The sequence below is a fragment of the Megalobrama amblycephala genome, linkage group LG18 (genome assembly GCF_018812025.1).
Source record: "Megalobrama amblycephala isolate DHTTF-2021 linkage group LG18, ASM1881202v1, whole genome shotgun sequence".
In the NCBI taxonomy this organism is placed as follows: domain Eukaryota; kingdom Metazoa; phylum Chordata; class Actinopteri; order Cypriniformes; family Xenocyprididae; genus Megalobrama; species Megalobrama amblycephala.
The window spans coordinates 3,332,361-3,359,536 of record NC_063061.1 but is presented as its reverse complement, the minus strand read 5'-3'; the positions used below and the strand labels follow the sequence as shown (position 1 = coordinate 3,359,536).

The 27,176-nt window shown below is 36.2% G+C and overlaps 1 protein-coding gene across 5 annotated transcripts in view; it reads right to left on the bottom strand.

Annotated features, from left to right (window-relative positions):
• Positions 1-27,176, bottom strand: part of LOC125252902 (rho GTPase-activating protein 26-like) — a 126,728-nt gene that overhangs the window by 36,176 nt on the left and 63,376 nt on the right. For all 5 annotated transcript variants that reach the window (XM_048166562.1, XM_048166560.1, XM_048166564.1 and 2 more), the window contains exons 9-17: positions 24,677-24,777; positions 20,261-20,355; positions 15,905-15,983; positions 13,334-13,370; positions 13,127-13,192; positions 12,964-13,038; positions 10,887-10,971; positions 4,914-4,972; positions 711-816 (exon numbers count right to left, since the gene is read on the bottom strand). In XM_048166562.1, the coding sequence (XP_048022519.1) occupies positions 711-816; positions 4,914-4,972; positions 10,887-10,971; positions 12,964-13,038; positions 13,127-13,192; positions 13,334-13,370; positions 15,905-15,983; positions 20,261-20,355; positions 24,677-24,777 (703 nt within the window). The remainder of the gene's footprint in view (positions 1-710; positions 817-4,913; positions 4,973-10,886; positions 10,972-12,963; positions 13,039-13,126; positions 13,193-13,333; positions 13,371-15,904; positions 15,984-20,260; positions 20,356-24,676; positions 24,778-27,176) is intronic.

The window sequence follows — 27,176 nt, the reverse complement described above, 5'->3', positions numbered from 1 at the left end:
ATATTGTTTTTTATTGTTTGTTGCATATTTGTGTATTTTAGTTGTATATGGACCTAATAAAGTTACTATTATTAAAATGTTATTGAATTTTCTTTTTTTTTTTTATATATATAATATTAGACTATATTATTATTATTACTTTGACTCTTTTAGAAAAATTCATTAACAAAAAAAAAAAAAAAAAAAAAAAAAAATTGGCTCTTTGGTCAAAAAAGGTTCCCGACCCCTGCTCTAGGGGCAATGTTGATATTGTGGCAGACGGCCAAAATTAAATCAATGTATGGGAAACACTGGATTGTGACAAATTAATCAAACAGCTGTAGGGTGGAGTGTGTGTGTGTGTGTCAACAGAATCATTTCTTCTACAAAACCTTTTCTTCTATATTTTCCCTTAGAAGTTTTACGTAAAACTCAAATACTCCCCAGTCTGCCGGCATCACTGAGAAACGGCTCTGCGGAGCTCAGCAGTCAGGGTGTCAAATTAGACTCGCACAAAAGAAAACGGAGCTGGGAAAGGGAGGGAAGGAGACCGAGGAAAGGACAGGTGAAGGAAAACAAGCCGCTCTTTTCAGCTAGACAAACACAAAGGGGAAGTTAAGGCCTTTATTGCCATCAGCAGGGTTGAGGTTTTTACAATGGCAATCCTCTTAGGTCTTTAGCTCTGCTGGATTTGTAACCCAGTATAAATGGGCGTCAACACCAAAACTTACTTGGCCAAATGTTTCATAAGAAGTTCCAGCATCTGGCGGTTCTTCTCCGGGAGACGGTGCACTATGGAGTGGATCTCCGCCACCCTCGCCTCGGGATTGTCCAGTTCTAGGAAGACAGAGAAAGAGGAAGCGAGAGAGTGAGCGGCTGCAAAGGAAAACACGCACATTTCCTTTTGTTCCGCATGAACTGTAGCCGTTTTATTGTTGTATTTAACTGGAGTGCATTATGATAGAGCCCAGACTCATTAAGTCTTGATGCATAGTTTCAACAGACACATTTCAGCTCTGAAAAATTGCATCTGTTGCCGCTGAACAAAAATCATGTCCCCCACTCTCTGAGATCACTTCCTGACACGACCTGCACCAACACAGACACATTATTCCAATTAAAATGACATTAATGCTCACGTGTTTGTGTGTTTGTGTCTGTCTGGCTGTAAAAAAGCAAGGAACTCTGCCACCTAGTGTAGGTGACGGCTGCAGCAGTGTCCATTAAGGGCAAGGCTAAGCCACCAGACACAGGCTCTTAAAGGTCACTGAAATATTAGAGTAATCTATCCGGCTGCCTCGATATCCTAATAATCCGCAGTAACAAGAGTATATGTGAGGTATAAAAGATATAACAAGGGAGAAAAGTATATTGTTGATTATAATATTTCTGCAGCCTCACATTCATTGCTTTATGCTGCAACCTGGATTCGAACACACAACGCCTGCGTGAGCACCGCAGCTTTATGCATGTATAAAATAGTATAACAAAGCAATTAGTAATGTTTTCAGAGATTGTATATTTAATACTGTATATCTATCATTATTATTTTTTTAAAAATGCTTTTAATTAGTTAATAATTTAAGAAATTGTTTTAATCGTTTTAGCCAAAGGTTGTTTTACACACAAAATACAGATAAAGAATAGCATTTCCTGCAAAAACAAACCGTATATTAAACTGCAAGTCCCAGTTTTATGGATAGCACATGACCAGACCAGACACGTATTTCTTTGTGTTGAACAGAAATTCAAGCACTAGACTGTACACAAACATTTTCACACTTTCTTGTCTCTCTTGATTTAGTCTTCTCCAGTTACATACACATTCACATCATCTCTCACTCCCATATTCCCATCTCTCTCTCTCTCTCTCTGATGAAGGGCAAACTCCAGATGGTACCTTGCTCTTTATCACATAAACGGCTCACATAGACAGGAATGAACGAGGGGAGGGGTGGAAAAAAGAGAGAATATGAAAGGCTGAAAGGGAGGGGCGGAGCACTCCAAAAAACGAGTTCATATGAGGACAAGGGCCTAACGTCACCCTTAAGGGCTGGAAAAAAAGAGCAGAGAGAAAAACAGAGACTAAAAAGGGAACAATGATAGAGAGCAAAATGAGATAAGATGAGATACAAATTAAAAAAAAATATCTTGTTAATCAGTTTTTGTGTGTGTGTGTGTGTGTGTGTTGTTTTACGGTACAAAAATATTCAAAGATCAAGATAAATTTACTTGAGAAGCAAACTTACATTTAAATATTTTTTTTCAGAGCATACATACTTTAATATATTTATAATTATTTTGTATATAATTATATACAAAAAAAATTACTTTAATTAATGAATCATATTTTACATAATAACTACAATAATTTTAGCAAACAGTTGTATTAATAAAAAATCTAATAAAATTGAATGAAGTTGGTGCTTAAAGTTGAAGTGTGAAATTTCTGACTGAAGGTCACTAAAATATTAATCTGTCTGGCTGCCATGATAAACTAATAATCCTCAGTAACAAGAATATAGTGAGAGAGGAGAGGTATAAAAGAGGATGTTTTAGACATGACAAGGGGGGAAAATATATGAAGAGTTTGGTTCCAAAACGCGATAAACGCCATTTTCAAAAAAATTGAGTTTCCACCAAAATCAGTATTGTATCTGTCGGTCGGTATTGAAAAGTCATTTATTAATTTTGCGCAAAATGAGATATCCGTCGTGTTATTCTGTCATGTTTTCTCCCTTTCTTCCCAAAACGCGACAAACGCCAGTCTCCTTTTTCTGCAGAACGCGATATATCCGCTCTCAACCAATCACAGCGCACCATTCCACACACTGTAAACATTAAAGCCTTTTACAAAAGCCGTTTTTAATACCAATGTACTCGGCAAATGTGTTTATTTAACCGTGCGGTGGCGCCAGATACTCTTTAATCGGTAATGACAAATAATTCATAACATTAACAAGATGACCATTTTGGGAGTGACGGCTGAATGTATTTTTAGTAAAATGGCTGAATATAAGATAAATATTGGCAAAGTTTAGACTCTGTCATATATGTGAATCAACTTACTTTGTTGTGTATTTTCAGTTTGAAAAATAACTTTTATATTGATGGATTAATTGCATTTTGGGAAAAAAATAATACGTTTTTATAATAAACTTTTTAAAATCAAAATGTAGATTTGAATTTTTAATGTTTTTATATCCAAAAGATGCTATGTGAAAGTTTGAAACAGAAAATAGGGGTTTTCATCTTGCCAATTTTTTGGTAAAGAAAACACCTTTTTACTCAAAATAATCAAAATGGAGTTATTGCGTTTTGGAACCAAACTCTTCATATTGTATTTATAATATATTATATTTCTGTAGCTTAAACTTCATTGCTTTATAGGAATTGGCACAACCCAAATTCAAAAACACCACAGCTTTATTTAATTATAAAATAGAATAAAAAGTATTTAATTATAAATGTGTTTATATTATATTATATTATATTATATTATATTATATTATATTATATTATATTATATTATATTATATTATATTATATTATATTATATTACATTACATTACATTACATTTAATGCTATCAACCGATTAATCGCATCCAAAATAAAGGTTTGTGTTTACATTTAACAAAAATATATTATATTTATACGTAAAATATTTATATTTGTATATAATATAAATTATTTATAAATATAAATATACAAATATACATGTATACATATAAATATTTCTTAAATAAATACATATGTGGGTGTATTTATATATACATATGTAAACACAAACTTTTATTTTGGATGCGATTAATCGCGATTAATTGTTTGACAGCACTGATTTTATATTATATTATATTATATTATATTATATTATATTATATTATATTATATTATATTATATTATTGCTATCAACCGATTAATCGCATCCAAAATAAAGGTTTGTGTTTACATTTAAAAAAAATATATTATATATATATTATATAATATAAATTATTTATAAATATAAATATATAAATATACATGTATACATATAAATATTTCTTAAATAAATACATATGTGGGTGTATTTAAATATACATATGTAAACACAAACTTTTATTTTGGATGCGATTAATCGCGATTAATTGTTTGACAGCACTGATTTTATATTGCTATCAACCGATTAATCGCATCCAAAATAAAGGTTTGTGTTTACATTTAAAAAAAAATATATTATATTTATATATAAAATATTTATATTTGTATATAATATAAATTATTTATAAATATAAATATATAAATATACATGTATACATATAAATATTTCTTAAATAAATACATATGTGGGTGTATTTAAATATACATATGTAAACACAAGCTTTTATTTTGGATGCGATTAATCGCGATTAATTGTTTGACAGCACTGATTTTAAATTATATTATACTATATTATATTATATTTAAATATGTTTTATATGTGTTTTTTTAAGAACAAACTTCACTAAATGTTGTACACTTATGCTTAAGACAAGATTATATTGTCTGAAAACCAGTCTTATTATCTTACACACAAAAAAAACTGATCAAGAAAATAAAGCAAAAATCAAACAAAATGTTAACGTTTGTGTTTAAAGCTAAAGTATGACATTTCTGATTGAATTCACTTTTTTGCAGTGTGAAAATTGAAGTTTATGGTCTACAAAAAGAAGATCTGGAGGAGGGACATCATCCCTTGAGGTCTCAGACAACAGCCGCCACACTGTAAATCCATTTTCTTTCCTCTCTACACCCCGGTTTCCTGCTTTGGACTGAGTCTTACTAGCCTGAGCACTCCTGCTCTGTACTGTGTCTTATCAAATTGTCGAACTGTAGTCAAATAGTATCACGCAATCAAAATAGATCAGTGGAAATAAAGCCAGACCGGTCCAACCAGACAGATGGAAAGAAACTCACTGGCTGCTTTGATGAAGCTCCTCTGGTACTGGTATGTCATGAGAGGGGCCGGCAGCATCCTGATAGCAGAGAAGAACAGAAAAGATTAGCGATTAGATAACAGACCGAATAGACTGTGAGACTCAAAGACAAAAGGAATCATGCCGTCCAGAGAGAATAAACAGAGAGTGTTTGGAGACATGAGGGTGATATGTCTTCCTTTACCGTTTTTAAAGTTGTACACTACTTATTCACTAACTTCCGGAGGTTTTATTTTTAGACTGCAGGCTAATTTGTAGTGTAATAACAATGCTGTTGAATAATATGAATGATCAAATGGTTTGTTAGAAAATATTTTAATGTTTAGAACATTACTGACTATATTTTTTTTACACTTTCCAACAAAAATATGAGTGGTAATTGCCCATGCAAAACTTGATGCCACGGTGCTGGCATGTTGTGGGTGGTTCCAGGCCGGTGTCATGAACAAATAGGTCCCCCATGTTCCTCCTACTAAAAACGTTTGTTGTAAAAACTTGTAGTGTACTTCAAATCTTAAAAGTTTTCTGTACTTGCAGATAATATTATATTAATGAAATAAAAGGCCACTTAAAGGGTTAGTTCACCCAAAAATGAAAATTCTGTCATTAATTACTCACCCTCATGTCGTTCCACACCTGTAAGACCTTTGTTAATCTTCGGAACACAAATTAAGATATTTTTGATAAAATCTGAGAGCTCTCTGACTCCTCCATCGACAGAAATATAATCACCATTGTCAAGGCCCGGAAAGGTAGTAAAGACATTGTTAAAGGTCCCGTTCTTCGTGATCCCATGTTTCAAACTTTAGTTAGTGTGTAATGTTGTTGTTAGAGTATAAATAAAATCTGTAAAATTTTAAAGCTCAAAGTTCAATGCCAAGCGAGATATTTTATTTAACAGAAGTCGCCTACATCGAACGGCCAGTTTGGACTACATCCCTCTACTTCCTTCTTTAATGACGTCACTAAAACAGTTTTTTGACTAACCTCCGCCCACAGGAATACACAAGAGTTGCGTTTGTAGAGTGTGTTTGTCGCCATGTCGTCGAAACGCTGTTATTTTCATCCCGCAGTCCAATCACCGGGTCTGATTCCGGCTCAAATTGATAGGGTAAAATTAAAGACATGTTTACAATAACACTGAGCGCGTGCATCTCCACGTTATGGTAAGAGGCGTGACCTTTCCGGGCAAGGTGCGCTAAGCTGCTGTCGAATCACAACACAGGAACCAAAAATAATGACTTTATTCAACAATTTCTTCTCTCCTATGCTTCATAAAATTAAGGTTGAAACACTGTAGTCACATGGACTATTTTAACAATGTCTTTACTACCTTTCTGGGCCTTGAAAGTGGTCATTAAATTACTGTCTATGGAGGAGTCAGAAATCTCTTGTATTTCATCAAAAATATCTTAAATATCTTAAAATATCTTAATGTGTTCTGAAGATGAACGAAGGTCTTATGGGTGTGGAACGACATGAGGGTGAGTAATTAATGACACTAACCCTTTAAATGCACTTTAAAATGATGACAAATAAAAAGTTTTAGTTAAAGTACTTTAAAATCATTGTTTAAATAATATTTTGTCACGCTTTAAAGAGAAAACTTGCATAAATGCAAGTTAAAGGGAAAGTTTATTGATTTTTACATTTTACATTTACTGATCCTCAGGCAATCCAAGAAGTAGGTGACTTTTTCTTCAGTAGAACAGTTAAGAATATTTTAAAGGTGAATATTTTAAATTTACCTTGGCATAGTTGAATAACAAGAGTTCAGTACATGGAAATGACATACAGTGAGTCTCAAACTCTATTGTTTCCTCCTTCTTATATAAATCTCATTTGTTTAAAAGACCTCCAAAGAACAGGCGAATCTCAACATAACACCGACTGTTACGTAACAGTCGGGATCATTAATATGTACGCCCCCAATATTTCCATATGCCAGCTCATGTTCAAGGCATTAAACAAGGGCAGGACGTCTGGATGTGCACAGCTGAATCATCAGACTAGGTAAGCAAGCAAGAACAATAGCAAAAATTGGCAGATGGAGCAATAATAACTGACATGATCCATGATTACATGATATTTTTAGTGATATTTGTAAAATTTTCTTTCTAAATGTTTCGTTAGCATGTTGCTAATGTACTGTTAAATGTGGTTAAAGTTACCATCGTTTCTTACTGTATTCACGGAGACAAGAGCCGTCGCTATTTTCATTTTTTAAACACTTGCAGTCTGTATAATTCATAAACACAACTTCATTCTTTATAAATCTCTCCAACAGTGTGTAATGTTAGCTTTAGCCACTAAGCACCATCAAACTCATTCAGAATCAAATGTAAACATCCAAATAAATACTATACTCACATGATCCGAAGCATGCATGCAGCTTGCATGACGAACATCTTGTAAAGGTCCATTTGAGGGTTATATTAGCTGTGTGAACTTTGTAAATGCACTGTATTATAGTCGAGAGCTCGGGGTCAGGGAGCGTGTGATTTAAAGGGGCCACACGCTGAATCGGTGCATAGTTAATGATGCCCCAAAATAGGCAGTTAAAAAAATTAATAAAAAAAAAAAAAATCTATGGGGTATTTTGAGCTGAAACCTCACAGACACATTCAGGGGACACCTTAGACTTATATTACAACTTGTAAAAACTGGTTCTAGGGCACCTTTAAGCTGAAACTGTGGTCCTCTGTGATTCATATAATGGAAGTCAATGGGTGCCGTCACTTTGATATTCAAAAAAACACATGCAGACAAAACAAAATGAATACCCGCAGCTCCTGACGATACATTGAGGTCTTTAGAAGTGAAACGATCGGTCTGTGCAAGAAACTGAACATTATTTACAACATTTTTTTTTTTACCTCTAATCCACAGCCTTGGCATAATGACGTATGTGAAAGAGAATCTCACATGTGAGCTGATGCTGTGTTTGTTTACAACAGAGAGGGAAGACACGCGTGTCGTATTGTACATCAAAATCGTACTTACTTGTTTTTACTCTGGATGCCGCAACCTGTATATGCGTGATCTCAATTGGGAAGATTGACTTTTCATAGATTCTCAACGTTTGAGCTCCCGTGCATATGTCATTATGCGACAGGAAGATCGCGCTGCAGACTGCTTGTGAATGTGCTCAGGACCTTTTGCCAAGGCTGTGGATTAGAGGTAATAATATTGTAAATAATGTTTCTTGCAGTTTCCTGCACAGACCAATTGTTTTGCTTCTTGAGACGTTCAATGTACCATCAGGAATCCGCGGGTATTAAGTTTTGTTTTGTCTGCGTGTTTTTTTTTTAATCCCAAAGTGACGGCACCCGTTGACTTTCATTATATGAATCATAGAGGATCACAGTTTCAGCTAAAGATCTTCTTTACTGCTCTACTGAAGAAAAAAAGTCTAGATCTACATCTTGGATGGCCTGAAGCTAAATTAAAGGTGCCCTAGAACGTTTTTTCACAAGATGTATAAGTCTAAGGTGTCCCCTGAATGTGTCTGTGAAGTTTCAGCTCAAAATACCCCATAGATTTTTTTTAATTAATTTTGGGGCATCATTAAATATGCGCCGATTCAGGCTGCGGCCCCTTTAAATCCTTGCGCTCCCTGCCCCCGAGCTCTTGACTATAAAACAGTGCATAAACAAAGTTCACACAGCTAATATAACCCTCAAATGGATCTTTACAAAATGTTCTTCATGCATGCTGCATGCATGCTTCAGGATCATGTGAGTATAGTATTTATTTGGATGTTTACATTTGATTCTGAATGAGTTTGATGGTGCTCCGTGGCTAAAGCTAACATTACACACTGTTGGAGAGATTTATAAAGAATGAAGTTGTGTTTATGAATTATACAGACTGCAAGTGTTTAATAATGAAAATAACGATGGCTCTTGGTCTCCGTGAATACAGTAAGAAACGATGGTAACTTTAACCGCATTTAACAGTACATTAGCAACATGCTAATGAAACATTTATAAAGACAATTTACAAATATCACTAAAAATATCATGATATCATGGATCATGTCAGTTATTATTGCTCCATCTGCCATTTTTCACTATTGTTCCTTGCTTGCTTACCTAGTCTGATGATTCAGCTGTGCACATCCAGACGTTAATACTGGCCTGCCCTTGTCTAATGCCTTGAACATGAGCTGGCATATGCAAATATTGGGGTCATACATATTAATGATCCCGACTGTTACATAACAGTCAGTGTTATGTTGAGATTTGCCTGTTCGTTCTGAGGTCTTTTAAACAAATGAGATTTACATAAGAAGGAGGAAACGATGGTGTTTGAGACTCACTGTATGTCATTTCCATGTACTGAACTCTTGTTATTCAACTGTGCCAAGATAAATTCAAATTTTCAATTCTATGGCACCTTTAACAGCAAATTTTCATTTTTGGGTGAACTATCCCTTTAATAACATGTAAATAATTAAACAAAGTTTTTATATAGTTCAATATTTTAAATTATTATACTTAATTTAAAATATGTTTAATAAGATCACCTGTTGTATAGTCCATCAGGCTGTAACAGAACTGACAGCATACTAAGCCATACAATTACAGAGAGCTATCCTCTATTGTATTTTCTAGTTTTCTAGTGTATTTCCTTGTTTTGTATTTGCCAGGGTGTTTTACAGGGGCTAGTCAAATCGAGGTAGGTAAAATACATTTTGTGTTGCATTATTTGCATTTCCACCGCAGGAACTTTCCCCAGGAACGAGGGACTTTGGGGTGGTACTCGGTGACTTTCGACCGCAGGGACCAGGGTCTAAATGAAGTTCTGGGTAAAAATTTCCCCCTCAGAAAGTCCCTGCTCGTGAGGTAATACGTTTTCAAAGTTCAGGAACTTTCGGTGGTGGGACTTGGGCGCTGAACATGCTGATTGGTTGAGAATTTTATTTCAACCACCATTTTTAAAAGTCTATTGAGGTGCGTGTAGTAAGAGTTTGAAATCAACAATGAAGTTTAAAAAAAATATGACAGATTGGACAAACTACGAGGTTCAGGCTTTATTAAAGGGTCAGTTCACCCAAAAATGAAAATAATGTCATTTATTACTAACCCCTATGAAGTTCCACACCCGTAAGAACTTCGTTAATCTTCAGAACACAAATTAAGATATTTTAGTTGAAATCCGATGGCTCCGTGAGGCCTCCATAGCCAGCAATGACATTTCCTGTCTCAAGATCCATTAACGTACTAAAAACATATTTAAATCAGTTCATGTGAGTACAGTGGTTCAATATTAAAATTATAAAGTTACGAGAATATTTTTGGTGCACCAAAAAAACCAAAATAACGACTTATATAGTGATGGCCGATTTCAAAACACTGCTTCAGGAAGCTTCGGAGTGTTATGAATCAGCGTTTCGAATCATGATTCGGATCGTGTGTCAAACCGCCAAACTGCTGAAATCACCTGACTTTGGCGATTCGAATTCGCTGATTCGACACGCTGATTCATAACACTCCAAAGCTTCCTAAAGCAGTGTTTTGAAATCAGCCATCACTATATAAGTCATTATTTTGTTTTTTTTGGCGCACCAAAAATATTCTCGTAACTTTATAATATTAATATTGAACCACTGTACTCACTTGAACTGATTTATATATGTTTTTAGTACCTTTATGGATTTTGAGAGAGGAAATGTCATTGCTGGTTATGCAGGCCTCACGGAGCCATCGGATTTCAACAAAAATATCTTAATTTGCGTTCCGAAGATTAACGAAGGTCTTACGGGTGTGGAACGACATGAGGGTGAGTAATAAATAACATTTTTGGGTGAACTAACCCTTTAAGCTATTTTGCTTAATCTTCACTGTAATTTGGACCGTGATGGAAACACAAACAGCAACAGGTCAGGCTAAAGACTGTTAAAATTGGACTGATGCACCTCTGGTCATTGTGTGATGGGGTAGGTTGGTACCTGAGGTAGTGCTTTATTGCACTGGTGATGGTCTTGATCTCCCATTCTGTGCTGTCCAGTTCCACATCTGCACAGGTTTTAGGGTCTAGAAGAGGGATTAAAGTATCTTATGATTACTTTGGCTCAACATTTGTATGGAATTACCAACTGCAAAAAAAAAAAAAAAAAAATGCATACCAACTCAGCACAACCATTGTGCCAGCACATGTACTGTGTGTGCCAGTAAACTATGCATATGCGTGAGGGTTAATTAGTATCAAAATCGCAAGCCATTTCCTTAAGCAAAACTGTCAAAGTATATCATTACCTCTGAACCAGGCAGTTAAAGAATGGTGATCTAGTGATTATCACAACAACATGAAAGTCTGTTCATCCTCCTTTCACCACAGGGTGTGACGGGATTCCTATTACTTTTGCGTGTGAAGAGTGCATTTGTTCTTAAGCAGATGATAATTATAGTTCCTTGCTAAGTGAAGCTTTATACACAAATGAAGCAGATGTGCTTTGAAAGTACAGTAAAAAATACTGTAATATGGGAGGGACACAAACATGGATTTCAGCATGGTGGCAAAGAACAAGGTCAATGCATTTGACACTGCAGGTTAGGATTTAAATACGCTATTATACTAATTTTCATTCAATTCGACTAGATGAATTGCAAAAAAAAAATGTCTCTAATATGCAAAAGGTCCAACTCCACAAGAAAAATCATCACTATTGTAATTAGCATATCTGTCTGTACAAGAGCAATGCATCATGAAGAAACTAGGGCGCACACTTTGTAATCAATACATCTGTCTACACTGCAAGGGAGTAATGCGGTAAACCTAGATATGTTCCATTATAATCAACAAAGCTGTCTACAGTGTAAATCAATGACGCAACGTGACAACTAGACCACTCGTGTTACAATTAAACAAAACTGTCTAAAAACTACAAGTGAGCGTTGCGATAAAACTAGATTCCACGGTCAATGGTATCTAGTCACTTGCACGAAAACATTCAGTATTCCTCAAAATGAATAAAAACAGTGAAATGCAATCTCAGAATTTAACGCAAACCTGTAATAATTATATATATTAAATGACACAAATATACTTTATGTATTTAATCTCACTTTATTACTACTGACCTTCAATGATCTAAATTAACCATACTAATAAGCAAAAATTACTTTGATTGGATTTAGAAATAAGAACGTTGAACTTTCTTTTCTTGTATCCTATTCTTCATTAATCCAGAATGGCAGCACAGCTGAAAGGTTTGTTTGAGCTGCGCCCTCTACTGTACAGGTGTAAATTTGCATTTCCTTCAGCCTGAGGCTTATTCATTTCACTTTTGGTGTGAAAGGGCCTTTACATTAACCAAAAATAGAACTTTTTTTGTTGTTATTAAAAAACAAATAAGCAAGCCCAGCCCAGGTAAGAAAAAGGAACACAAAAGTAATGTAACACATTACTTTTCATAAAAAGTAACACAATTAGTTACTTTTTCAGGGAGAAACGCAATATTGTGATGCATTACTTCCCCAACACTGCTTCTGAGTGACAGGCGTAACACTATAGTTACTATAGTACACAATAGTAACAGCAGAGCGGCAGTGCTGATGAATGGACAAGAAGGCAGGGTCTAAAGAGGGTCAGACGCCTGTCTAGCATATGTTTGCATAGGAAAAACTACTAAAAAGTGAGCCAATAGCCTTGTATGTAGCACCTCCAGCGACCAGAGTTCGATAACCGGCTCAAGGTCCTTTGCCAATCCCGTTCTCCTCTCTCTCTGCCCCATGCTTTCCTGTCTCATCTGCACTGTTCTATCTAATAAAGTCACAAAAAGGCCAAAAACATAAATAAATAAATAAATAAATAAATAAATAAAAACAGTGACTCTTACTGTAAGCAGCTCCAACAGAGCGTTATGATTTATGATATAACTGCTCGTACCAGAGAATTATGTGTTACTCAAAACCATTTTAAGGCTGAGAAATTGCATAGGTGGCATTTATGACTCAAATTCATTTCATTTTAATCTCCAGAATTCACTAAAGCAAAATGACCAGCAGCGGGATGCTGATTCTCACCCATGGCCAGGCTGAGTAGTTTCTGCACTCTGGAGTTGACACCAACGATCCTGTATAGCCCCTGCTCATCAATCCCTGTTATAGAAAACCACAGACTGTCACACTTATGTTCTGGTCACCATCTGACCTTTACATCTAAACAGGAGAAATAAAAGAGGCGTACCTCTGGTCTCTACGGCATAGATGAATTTTTTGACAACGTTGAAGCCGATGACATCTAATTGGGCCACTTAAATAGAAAGTACATTAGGGCAAATTAAACACCAGTACAACTTCATGGTAAAACAAACCTACCACTTTTAGTAATATACAACAAGAGTGTGCAACAACTCTGTAATTCAACTGAATTATGATTTTCAAATTTACTTACTGCCTTCATTCTGGCTATCACGATTCAGGGTGTACACCTGTGAGAAGACATTGTGGTTAGGTTTGTGGCTGTCAACACAAAGCAGCAAAAATCATCTCCTGCTCAGCAAGTACAATTTTGTGCTATCAGTTGAGAAGCCTTCATACTGTAGCACACAGTACAGACAGCTCATTTGCACTATTTTACATGCATAATCTCTTTGTTGAGTGCTTTTGAAAGCAGGCTTCGAGTCATTTAGCATGCTAACACATTATCTGTTTCAAAACCTAGTGAGCCGCCTGCATAGGCATGGAGGACGACTGACACGTGGATTATAAATGTATAATTAATTCAAAAACAAACAATATTGATAAAAATAAATACAAAGTTTAATTTTCATACTGCTTAGCTTAGCAGCATGCTAACCCGTGATAGCACATGTACGTCACGGAGACGTCTATTTGATATCTGCATTTACATATTGTATTTTTTGGAGTGTTTGCTCATCTGCAATGACATTTCCTGTCAGACGTTAAATAGACATTTTTGTCTTTAAGATGTTTATGATTTAGGGCCCTATTTTAACGATCTAAGCACTTAGGGCGTGTCTGAATCCACTTTTGCTAGTTTAAGGACAGAATAAATGGTTGGTGCACCAGGCGCATCGTCCAAAATTTATATTCTCTTAATGGCGGAATATAGACACCCTTTAAAAGTCAGGTGCGACCACCATGACGATTTATGGCGGAATCAGTTTAAATACATTTTGACCACGATTGGTCAAATAATTAGCCAATTTCATTTGTATGCGTGTTGTGCACCCCCGCCTATAGGCTCATATAACTAACGCGCTCTTTAAATAACAAAACAAATATTGCACCATTAGAGCAGGTTTCAGTTGGTCAATGGCGCAGTCGTTTTCAGTTGCCTCAAAATAGCAACACGCCAACAATGCACCTAAACACTCCTTGTTTTCAGACCAGCACGCTCAAGGGCGAACAGACAGGCGTGAGTGCATTTGCTATTTAAACAACGTGCCGCAGGACATAAAAATGATAACTGTGTCGGGCTGAAACTAGCAAAAAACACTTGTGTCGCGCCTGGCATTGCATTGCGCCGGGTGTATGATAGGGCCCCTAGAATGTATGTAAAACTGCTTTTTCTGAGATGTTTATCAGATGTTTGTACACAGCAGATGCTTTCCAGGTGAAAATCTCTTTAGCAGACATATTAGAGATATGCTATCTGTGCTATCTGGGACAGCTAACTCTATTAAAATTAACTGTCGAATGTTTTTTGTCCTGTGTGTATTTTTATTTATTGTTTTATATTTGTGTGTGTGTGTGTGTGTGTGTGTGTGTGTGTGTGTATGCGTATGTGTGTGATAAGCACTATTTGAATTGTTGCCTAAAGAGTGTTTCGTCAGTCACTGATTCTGGTTCTGTTCAAGTTAGCATGCTGCCCTTAAAGGGTTAGTTCACCCAAAAATTAAAATTATGTCATCTATTACTCACCCTCATGTCGTTCCACACCCGTAAGACCTTCGTTAATCTTCGGAACACAAATTAAGATATTTTAGTTGAAATCCGATGGCTCAGTGAGGCCTGCATAGGAAGCAATGACACTTCCTCTCTCAAGATCCATAAAGGTACTAAAAACATATTTAAATCAGTTCATGTGAGTACAGTGGTTCAATATTAATATTATAAAGTGACGAGAATATTTTTGGAGCGCCAAAAAAACCCAAAATAACGACTTATATAGTGACGGCCGATTTCAAAACACTGCTTCAGGAAGATTTGGAGCACAAATGAATCAGTGTATCGAATCGGCTGTTCGGAGTGCCAAAGTCACGTGATTTCAGCCGTTGGCAGTTTGACACGCGATCTGAATCATGATTCGATACACTGATTCATTTGTGCTCCGAATCTTCATGAAGCAGTGTTTTGAAATCGGCCATCACTAAATAAGTTGTTATTTTGTTTGTTTTTTTTGGCACACCAAAAATATTCTCGTCACTTTATAATATTAATATTGAACCACTGTACTCACATGAACTGATTTAAATATGTTTTTAGTACCTTTATGGATCTTGAGAGAGGAAGTGTCATTGCTTCCTATGGAGGCCTCACTGAGCCATCGGATTTCAATTAAAATATCTTAATTTGTGTTCCGAAGATTAACGAAGGTTTTACGGGTGTGGAACGACATGAGGGTGAGTAATAAATTACAGAATTTTCATTTTTGGGTGAAATAACCCTTTAAGGATAGCAGTCTATGTAGGTAGCAGACTAGCAAGGTAGCTCACTAGATAATAAAACAAGAGCATAAAACATCCTACAATACATTGCGGATTCAATTATGAAGCCAACACTCAACTAAACCACTGTATCTGAATTCAGATCCAAAAAGAACAGGCGAAAGGCCTTAACAATGCATATTTATGAGACTCAATGAGTCCCATGAATATGCATTCAAAACGAGAATACACTTTATCTGATGCACAGCAGTGCCAAGCATGTGAAACACTCTTAAGATGAAGCCTATCAGATTTGTGAGTGAAACAAATTTACGATCTCTCAGATATAGTACCGGTTCTCTTCCGTCCATGGCTTCCATCCAGAGTCTGCGGTCTTCTTCTGACAGCGCCTGCATGGTGATCACGCCAGGCCTGAAACATGCACACAGGTCCACACGTAGGCATGCACAGGGGTACAGTCCACATGCATGCACGCACACACACACACACACACACACACACACACACACACACACACGTTGGGTTTTCTTATTTTATGGGGACTTTCCATAAACTTTTTTTTTTTTTTGAACTGTACAAGCTGTATATTTTATCCTCTAACCCCAAACCTACCCAGCACAGAAAACTTTCTGCATTATTAGACTTTCAAAAAACATAACTCAGTATAATTTATAAGCTGTTTTCCTCATGGGGACTAAAAAAATGTCCCCACAAGGACAAGGATTTCGAATAATATCTTTGTGGGGATAACCACATGTATGTGATGCATGTATATTTATTACAGTTGGACACTGTTAGTAGACAAGTAAAATAAACTAGTGAACGTGCGTGTTCTATGACAATTTGTTTTCTTAAAAGTATACACGGCAACCCTTGTAAAAAAAAAAGAAGTGCGCTTAATTGTAGTAAATGTGCACTTGTAGTGTACATCAAATATTAAAAGTATATTTTTAAAAAATCTGTACTTGCAGATAATATAATATTAATGAAATAAAAGCCACTTAAGTGTACTTAAAGAGAAGTTTAGAGTACATTTTAAATCATTGTGTTTTAATAATCGGTCATGCTTTAAATAAGTACACTTATTTTAATGGGTTCGATATCATACGTAAATTAATAGTGTGTTATCTGATATTATATTTAAAGGTGCAGTAAGCGATTTCTGAGAAACACTGTTGAAATGGACACACAAACACCCCTACCCAAAAGAAACAGCCCTCCCCCTTCACTGATCCACCCCCAAAATAACGAAGACGCTCAGGCGACGACTAATCGCATCAGACAGCTGGTGCAAGTATGGATGAATCAGCTGTGATTCAGCTACAACGACAGCAAACGCTGGTTCTGTGAAACAGCGAAAACCAATGTTACTCACGTATCGAGCAGAAACAAAGCAATCTCTGTGTTGACTACAAGAGTGTTTTGGTCCGATCCACTTTGTTTTTCTCATATTTACACAGCCAGGACAGTACACACACACACACACACACACACACAGAACAGACATCTAGCAAACATTGGCAAACTTATTTGTTTAGGTGTTGATTCAAATTTTCAACAGCATTTCTCAGAAATCGTTTACTGCACCTTTAAAGTAAAAATATTTTAAATGGAGTAACGGCATCTTCAGAAATGTAATTACAAATATATTTAAATACATGACAAGTTGTAAATGCTTGTCAGCACATTTGACAGTACACTTTAACCATATTTCAAACACAAGTAATTATTAAATTGCATATAAAGATGTACTTAAGTGGGTCAAAAAAGCCCTCTTAAGTTCAATTAAATGCATTGAACATAATTTAAACTATAATACATTTTCATTTACATAAAATATTAAATTCATATGTAGTATATTCTTTTAAAGTCTATTATTTCTTTTTAAATGAATGCTAAAGTGTACTTTTTCACAAGGACAAAAGCATTGATAGTTGAAGAAACATCCGTTAACTATTCACAAATGTATTTTATACAAACCACATTGCAATTTTTCAAAATCCTCCTGCTTTTCTGATTGCAAACCCACAAAAACACTATTCAAACACCTTCCTATATGTCGGCTCAAGCTAATAAAAAAAAAAAGATCATCACATACACAAAAAGTCCTTGTTTTCCACACCACCACTGCACTAACACATTGTAAATCTAGGGGCTTCTGCCCACAAACTCGTTTAAACAGGCCCACTTCTATAACCATAACTCTGCCTGACCTGACATGACCTAACCTTCAGTTGTCACATGGGTTAATGGTGTGTGAGTGTGTGCGCTACTGATTTACTGATAGAGCTGCCATACTGAAATATTAAGAGGTTTTCCAGCACATGGCACAGTACACTGGCTTTTACTTTTACTGTCGTATGCTAAATCAGAGAAAGGTTTTCTCTTGGCAAAAGAACATTATCAAGGCACTGGTTGGACTTGTAAAAGGACTGTTCGTACTCTGATTTTGCAAATCCTCAAATCTGATCTGTTTGTCCAAATAATGTTGTCAATATCCGTGATAGCTATATTGGTTACCATAGTAATGAGATTTTATTTTTTTCCAGTAGCAGTCGGTGTGGAAAGAGAAGATGGAAAATGACACATCGACACTTCTGCTTACGTTACTTTATGATTCAGCACAAAGGCATTACTGTAATATACACATTCATGCACAGACTGTGTGTTTGCTTACTAAATGGCCACAGTAAGAGCCACTTTATTAGGCAGACCTTGCTAGTACCAGGTTGGACCCACTTTTCCACTTTGTGGCATAGACTCAACAAGGTGCTGGAAACATTCCTCAGAGATTTTGGTTCATATTGACATGATCGTATCACACAGTTGCTGCAGATTTGTCAGCTGCACATCCATGATGAGAATCTCCCATTCCACCACATCCCAAAGCTGCTCTATTGGATTGAGCTATAATCGATTATGGTCTAATTACTGCAACGATGCAGGATCGTCCATGTCTGCACCGTAGAAACGATGAATTCTTCATGAGCATTTGAGCATGTGGTTAAAAACTAGCCTAGAGTGCCATCTGCTGTTAAAAACTAATCTCAGAATCTATTCGAGAAAGAATCGTGATGCATTCGGAAAATCTCAGAAACGATCCACGAATCGCGAAGCATCGATTTATTGTTGCAGCTCTAATCTATATGGCAGTTTTTCCCCATGCTATTGATGTCAAAATTGTGGCCAGTGAACATGCTGAGTGGATAATAACTTTGGAAAACCATTAGCCACAGTGGCTGGTGAGCAAAAAAGTTAATGTCAAGCCCTCTGTGTTAGAAGGAGGAAAAATGGGCAAGCGTAAGGATTTGAGTGAGTTTGACAAGGGCCAAATTGTGATGGCTAGACGTGGGGTGTTCCCGGTCTGCAGTGGTCAGTATCTATCAAAAGTGTCCAAGGAAGGAACAGTGGTGAACCGGCAACAGGGTCATGGGCGGCCAAGGCTCATTGATGCACGTGGAGAGCGAAGACTGGCCCGTGTGGTCCGATCCAACAGATGAGCTACTGTAGCTCAAATTGCTCAAGAAGTTAATGCTGGTTCTGATAGAAAGGTGTCAGAATACACAGTGCATCACAGTTTGTTGTGTATGGAGCTGCATAGCCGCAAACCAGTCAGGGTGACCATGCTGACCCCTGTCCACTGTCGAAAGCACCAACAGTGGACACGTGAGCATCAGAACTGGACCACGAAGCAATGGAAGAAGGTGGCCTGGTCTGATGAATCACATTTTCTTTTACATCACGTGGATGGACGGGTGCGTGTGCGTCGCTTACCTGGGAAACACATGGCACCAGGATGCACTATGGGAAGAAGGCAAGCCGGCGGAGGCAGTGTGATGCTTTGGGTAATGTTCTGCTGGGAAACCTTGGGTCCTGCCGTCCATGCGGATGTTCCTTTGACACATACCACATACCTAAGCATTGTTGAGACCATGTACACCCTTTCATAGAAACGGTATTCCCTGGTGGCTGTGGCTCTTTCAGCAGGATAATGTGCCCTGCCGCAAAGCAAAAATGGTTCAGGAATGGTTTGAGGAGCACAACAACGAGTTTGAGGTGTTGACTTGGCCTCCAAATTCCCCAGATCTCAATCCAACCGAGCATCTGTGGGATGTGCTGAACAAACAAGTCCGATCCATGGAGGCTCCACCTCACAACTTACAGGACTTAAAGGATCTTCTGCTAACATCTTGGTGCAGATACCACAGCACACCTTCAGGGGTCTAGAGGAGTCCATGCCTTGATGGGTCAGGGCTGTTTTGGCAGGAAAAGTGGGACCAACACAATATTAGGAAGGTGGTCATAATGTTATGCCTGATCGGTGTATATTCTGTGGAAATAAATCTTATTATCTGACACGATTTTGCTGGGAAACAAGACTAAAATATTAAGAAAATGAGTGTGCAAATAATGGTGTGGGCTACTTCCCAACAGTCCAACATTGTGTCACCACTTTGAGGAGGGCTGAGGACATCGTTTGGCCTAAAGGTTAAATGTAAAGTAATCTCCTTCCTAGATGGCCACTTTAACTCTCCATTCCTAGTTACTGCAACAGTTATGACAGGTTGAAGCTATCTGCAGTGTACTCTTTTTATACTCTCCACCCCCTTTCAGGAAGTATGACTCCCACTGGGTGTTATGTGGACTAAAGCGCCATCTGGTGGCGGGTATGTGGGCCATCAACTCACCGGTCTACGGCTTCAATGTCAAAGCAGAACCTCTTCTCGATGGAGTCTGTTTTCCTTCTGGTGCAAGATTTGAGCGTAAAGCTGTCCTCATCTCCCTGAAAGAGACACATATGGTTAAATATAATTTTTCACTATTTGACTTTGAATTTTATGTGAGCCTGGACAGTTGACAGGAAAATGTGAGCAGATGTTCTATATTTACAGACAACACTGTCATCACAAAAATGATTATATAAATGTATGATAAAGTGTAAGGTTACTCAGTATCTTCTTGCAAAGTCTGGCCAAGGAATGGGTGTTTAAATGTGGTGAGCTATTTTTATTCCAACACTTCACAACTCCTGTAGAGACTAGCGACACATTACACACATGCCGCTGATGCTCTCTTTTTCAGTGACCTCTCCACTTACAGTCTAATTGTTTCTACCAGTCCACTCTACTGAATGACTTCTCTTTAGTTTTCTTTCTCTCATCTCATACCGGAAAAGGTGCCAAGGTAATGCTAGCGTAACGACTGCAGACTAAACAAACTGAGGATGTAATGGAGAGGTGAAACATCTGAAACTAAAAATGACAAATGGGACACTTTGCGGTCTAGTCTACAATAAGTCTGCAAGACTTTAAGTGCACAATTAGGGACAAAGTCATTCTAGGTTATTGTGTTTCCTATGGCAAGCATTAGTATTTGAACCCTTAACCTAAAGTATTACACTTTGGTCCATAATTCAACCACACCGTTCGTGCTGCAAACATTCATTATCAAATTCTGTGGCTCGTTGAGCTGCAGTGTGCTATTACTACTAGAATTGATAACATTTTACGATTTTCATTACAGAAATACTTGACTTGGACCGGTAAGTAGCCACCGAACACCCTAGCAACTCCCTAGTAACCACCCACAACACCTTAGCAAAACATCCTGTCACTAGTGTGACAGAACTGCTTACCAACCTTTGACTGTGTAAAGTAATATTTTTATCTCATCACATTGCATGTTTAATTCAATATATGTTTTTTGCCAGTCTTGACTTCTCTTCTAAAACAATTTTTTCATTATAGCGTACTAAAATATCATGCCAAATATGTTGACGATTAGCGGACAGGCAGTCAGCTGGTTTCCACACAAAGTGCTTAAAAATATGAGTTTGTAATTCCTGCTTGTAATCCCTCTGGCTGTTTTGCCTGCTAAGCCTCCATTATAAGTATACTTACTGTAAACATGTTCGTTTTAACCAACTGAAGGATTAGCTGCAATGATTGTTGTAAATGTCACCGTCGCAGATGCAATACATAAACATTACTCTATTATTTACTGGAATATACATTGAATCTACATTCATTACAATTTCAGTCATTTAATTCTATTTATATTTGGTGTTGGCGTGAAAGATAAAGGCTACACAAGCTTCTGTAATGTGTACTGAATATGAGCTATATTGAACTGATACAGCAAACATAATTCAACTTCAAATTCAATTAAAATAGAAGGAAACTTGAAAAAAGTAAAGTATCTGCTGTAACTGTGTTTTAATAACATTTTTATTTATTTATTATTATTATATTCAGTATGAAATACCCATAAATATGTTATTATATACACAACATGATGTATATTAGATGATATTAAAGATCAATGTTTGAAATGTCAGCTATAGATTGGTATATTTAATCTATATTTAAAATAAGCATTTTAAATATAGCTTTAACAAAGCTTTCATGAAGCTTCGGAGTGTTATGAATCAGCGTGTCGAATCAGCGGTTCGGAGCGCCAAAGTCACGTGATTTCAGCAGTTTGGCGGATTGACACGCGATCCGAATCATGATTCGACACAAAAGATTCATACCTCTCCGAAGCTTCCTGAAGCAGTGTTTTGAAATCGGCAATCACTATAGAAGTCGTTTTTTTGTTTTGTTTTTTTTTTTTGCCGCACCAAAAATATTCTCGTCACTTTATAATATTAATATTGAACCACTGTACTCACATGAACTGATTTAAATATGTTTTTAGTACATTAATGGATCTTGAGAGAGGAAATGTCATTGCTCCCTATGGAGGCCTCACTGAGCCACCGGATTTCAACTAAAATATCTTAATTTGTGTTTAACAAAGGTCTTACGGGTGTGGAACGGCAGGAGGGTAAGTAATAAATGACATTATTTTCATTTTTGGGTGAACTAACCCTTTAAACGTGGATATTTTTTCTTACACAAACGCATCGCTTCGCTTCAGAAGGCATTTATTAACCCCCCGAGCCATAAGGAGTATGTTAATGATGGATGGATGCACTTTCTTGAGCTTCATCCCGTTCATTGCCATTATAAAGCTTGCAAGCAACTGTATTCGTCTGAAAGACGAAAGTCATTTACACCTAGGATGGCTTGAGGGCAAGTAAATTATCTGGTCATTTTAGTTTTAAAGTGAACTAATCCATTAACTCATCCATGATCACGATTTCTGCATTGAGTCCCGTTGGATTGCTTTCCGTCGGCTGTGGAGGTGACAATGACAACTCCCATGATTCCACACTCATTCATGGCATCATCAAGCTATGCCTGTTACGTAATTTCACTGCTAGAGGTTGTTTATTCAAAACAATAACAATGTAATTGATACAATCGTTATTTGAAGAGCCAAGTTACTTTCAAAAGGGGATTTGCTCTATTATGATCAATACCGTAGACATCAGTGTTTATATCCGAACTATAAACTTTTAGTTTATTGAGGCAAAAATCATAGTTAATAGTTAGTTAATAGTGAGAATTTGACCCTAAACTAAAATGTGACCATATATACAGAATATTATATTATATTATATTATATATATATATATATATATATACACACACACACACACATATATACATACATACATATATACATATACATATATATATATATATATATATATATATATACAGTACAGTCCAAAAGTTTGGAACCACTAAGATTTTTAATGTTTTTAAAAGAAGTTTCGTCTGCTCACCAAGGCTACATTTATTTAATTAAAAATACAGTAAAAAACAGTTATATTGTGAAATATTATTACAATTTAAAATAACTGTTTGACTATTTGAATATATTTCACAAAGTAATTTATTCCTGTGATGCAAAGCTGAATTTTCAGCATCATTACTCCAGTCTTCAGTGTCACATGATCCTTCAGAAATCATTCTAATATGCTGATCTGCTGCTCAAGAAACATTTAATGTGTACAATTGTACAAAATATTTGTGTACAATATTTTTTTTCAGGATTATTTGATGAATAGAAAGTTCAAAAGAACAGTGCTTATCTGAAATCTAATCTTTTGTAACATTATAAATGTCTTTACTGCCACTTTTGATTGATTTAATGCATCCTTGCTGAATAAAAGTATTCATTTCTTTAATTTCTTTAAAAAAAAATAAAAATAAAAATTCTTACTGACCCCAAACTTTTGAACGGTAGTGTATAATGCTACAGAAGCTTTGTATTTCAGATAAATGCTGTTCTTTTGAACTTTCTATTCATCAAGGAATCCTGAAAAAAAAGTACACAACTGTTTTCAACATTGAAAATAATCATAAATGTTTATTGAGCAGCAAATCAGCATATTAGAATGATTTCTGAAGGATCATGTGACACTGAAGACTGGAGTAACGATGCTGAAAATTCAGCTTTGCCATCACAGGAATAAATTACTTTGTCAAATATATTTAAATAGTACACAGTTATTTTAAATTGTATTAATATTTCACAATATTACTGTTTTTACTGTATTTTTAATTAAATAAATGTAGCATTGGTGAGCAGACGAAACTTCTTTTAAAAACATTAAAAATCTTAGAGGTTCCAAACTTTTGGACTGTACTATATATATATATATATATATACACACACACACACATGGGCGTTTACATGGTGCAACAGACAGAAACCTTTCAATTGAACGTAGACAAATTTCATGCATTTCTAAGTAAATATGTCAGCAGTAACACAAACCATATAAATCAAGAGACAATCTGATTCTGTATTGAATTTATAATCACAATAAAACAAGTTTTCTGTTTGTTTTTCTCTTGCAGTTGGCAAGTCTGTGTGTTTAGCTTGTTTGTGTGTGGTCAGAATGTAATCAGGCCGCATGCAGTCCCTGGTGTGAGATTCGTGCTATTGACCCTGTGTGTGTGGCAGGGGAGAGTGGGACGGGCACAGCACCAGGTGCAGACACTAGTGCCAGCTCAACCATGCGATACACAGCTTTTTGTGCAGGCTAAGAGTCGTGTCAGTGCCAGCATGGGGAACAAGCACGTGGCCTGTGCCAGAACTCACTCTCCAATCCAAAGGTTACACATGCTGTTGAGTGAAAGTGGTGCAAGAGTGTTTGTATGAGAGAGAGTGAGAGAGAGAAAGAGAGAGAGAGAAAAAAAACAACTTACAACTTTGCCCCCAGACTTCTGATCGAACAGCATCAAGGTCATACGTTTGGGCTCTCGGTGATAGGAGCAGTAGTACTTCACCCATGTGGACACGAAGGAACCTGATTTGGTATAAAGCAGGGAGCCACGTGAGAAAAAGACAGTTAGACCACAAGATACAGTACAGTAAATCACAAAGCTCTCCTCCCCAGAGGGTAACAAAACATCTCCTTGAGGGGGTCAAAATGACCCGGAGCCTAAAAATTTTATTTTTTAAAATCTTTTTATCAGTCTATTATGATAAAATTTTAGCTTTATATTCATGCAGTTGTGGCCTAATGGTTAGAAAGGACTTGTAAACCGAAGGTCGTGGGTTTGAGTCTCAGTAGCGAGGTGCCCTTGAGCAAGCAACCTAAGCCCCAATCATTCACCGGGCGGCGCAGCAAAAATGGCTGCCACTGCTCTGGCTGTGTGTTCACGGTGTGTGTGTGCACTTGGATGGGTGAAATGCAAAGCACAAATTCTGAGTATGAAACACCATACTTGGCTACACGTCACATCGCTTTCACTTATGAAGAGTTAAAGTTAATTTGCAAAAACGATAAAAAAAACAAAAAAAATTAATGGACTGCTGAACGTTATTCTCCACATATAGCACATTCTGAACCCTAGATACATTTTGTCAGAAAAGCCGGTATTGTCCACTGTCAAGGCATTGCGAGTTCACGTTTTACAGCAGAAACCGACAAGCGCCCTTGTTGTTTGTGTACAGAAACCGATAAGTCAGCTTTAGCGAATCAGCGTGCAGTATTCAGGTCTAGTCACTTCAAAAAGACGCGCTAGCTGAAGGAAGTTTCGTCAAAGCTGACTAAAAGTAATCGAGGATTTAGAATTTTGACTCCTGCAAGTCCTTGTACACCATACACTTCTTACATGCTGAACCCTTGGTTGTCCTTGTGCGTGTGTGTGTGTGTGTGTGTGTGTGTGCCTGCTCGTGTGCCGATCTGTTAGTGCGTTTGTGTGCACACATGTATTTGAGTGTTTTAAATGCAATTACAAAGCAATTACTTGTTTTGTTTTTTTTTAAACATGAAATGTGGAGTTATCTGCTTTTGCTAAGAAACAAACTTATATATATATATATATATATATATATATATATATATATATATATATATATATATATATATATATATATAACATACTTTCAATGAACTTTAATTTTGTAAGTTACCTGTACTTTGAAGTTATTACTTAATCAAAACAACCCAACTGCAGCTTGATTGATATTACTTGAAATGCACAATAAAAAAAAAATAAATAAAAAAAAACATGATTTGTGAGAATTAATAAAAATGGATTTATCTGTTTTTGCAAATCAGCTCTTCAAATGCATTGTACATTATTTCACAAAAAAAGGACATCCTTTCAGTCCAATTCTAATGAAAACATCATAATGGATCATGTATTTATTTAGTCATTGTGGCCAATAGGGACTCTATGAAGATTCTAAATAGAGCAAATAAATAGAATTCTTTTGTACTTCCTATTCATTTCCTATGACGGGCCAAATTGAGCCGAAGGACAGGATTAGGGACTAACTTATTTTTACCAAGAAAAGCTTTTCTGTTTTTAGTACATCATTGTCGTGTAAGCGTACCCTTAATATTAAGCAATATTTCTGATTTAACTGCACTGACGCAATAGGGTGAGAACAAACCTTGAGTTGAACTGAGTATAACGACTCTTGAACTGGTTTAATATTTAATGAACTTCAGCTAAAATTATTATTTTGCTACAGCTGCTGTACAGCAGAACTTTTAAGTCTTATGTTTGCATCATCAATTCTGTTACTTGCCCTTTAAACAAATGTTTTCAGTTACTGAATAAATATAAATAAATAAAATATATATCTCAGATGAAAAACCTAATTACTGTATATTTACTAGGGCTGGGTATTGACACAATTTCACTATTCAGTTCGATTTCTATTCACATGCTTGCGATTCAATTCAATTATTTTGGATGTATCAGATACAATACATGGCAAATGTTCTAGAGGAAAAATAAATCTCTCAACTAATGCTGTAAACTATACATGGGAGTCTTTATTATAATATTGAAGGTTAAAAGTAACTTATTTATATACAAACACTTAAATTACACATTTAAACATTTAAATCGTGGCTGTCATAACTGATTTATTCAAACATGCATTAAATATTGAAGAACATTAAAAAATATAATGAATATGTAACGGTGCATATATTTATCAGAATGCTCCTCTCTAGAGTTCATTTTTCTATCTGACTAATGAGTTTATGGTCACTGAATGTTTTTCTGAGGTAAATGTGACGTTATGTGACATTGTTTATAAGCTGTTTTACTGACGTCTTTCTGCGGTTGAAACACTGATTGAGCAATTACACGGGACATGATACAGATTTCGGTAAGTTGTACTGTATCTTTTAACATACTTTCAGATGTTCATGCATGTTTATTTCGCGCTGTTACTGGTATT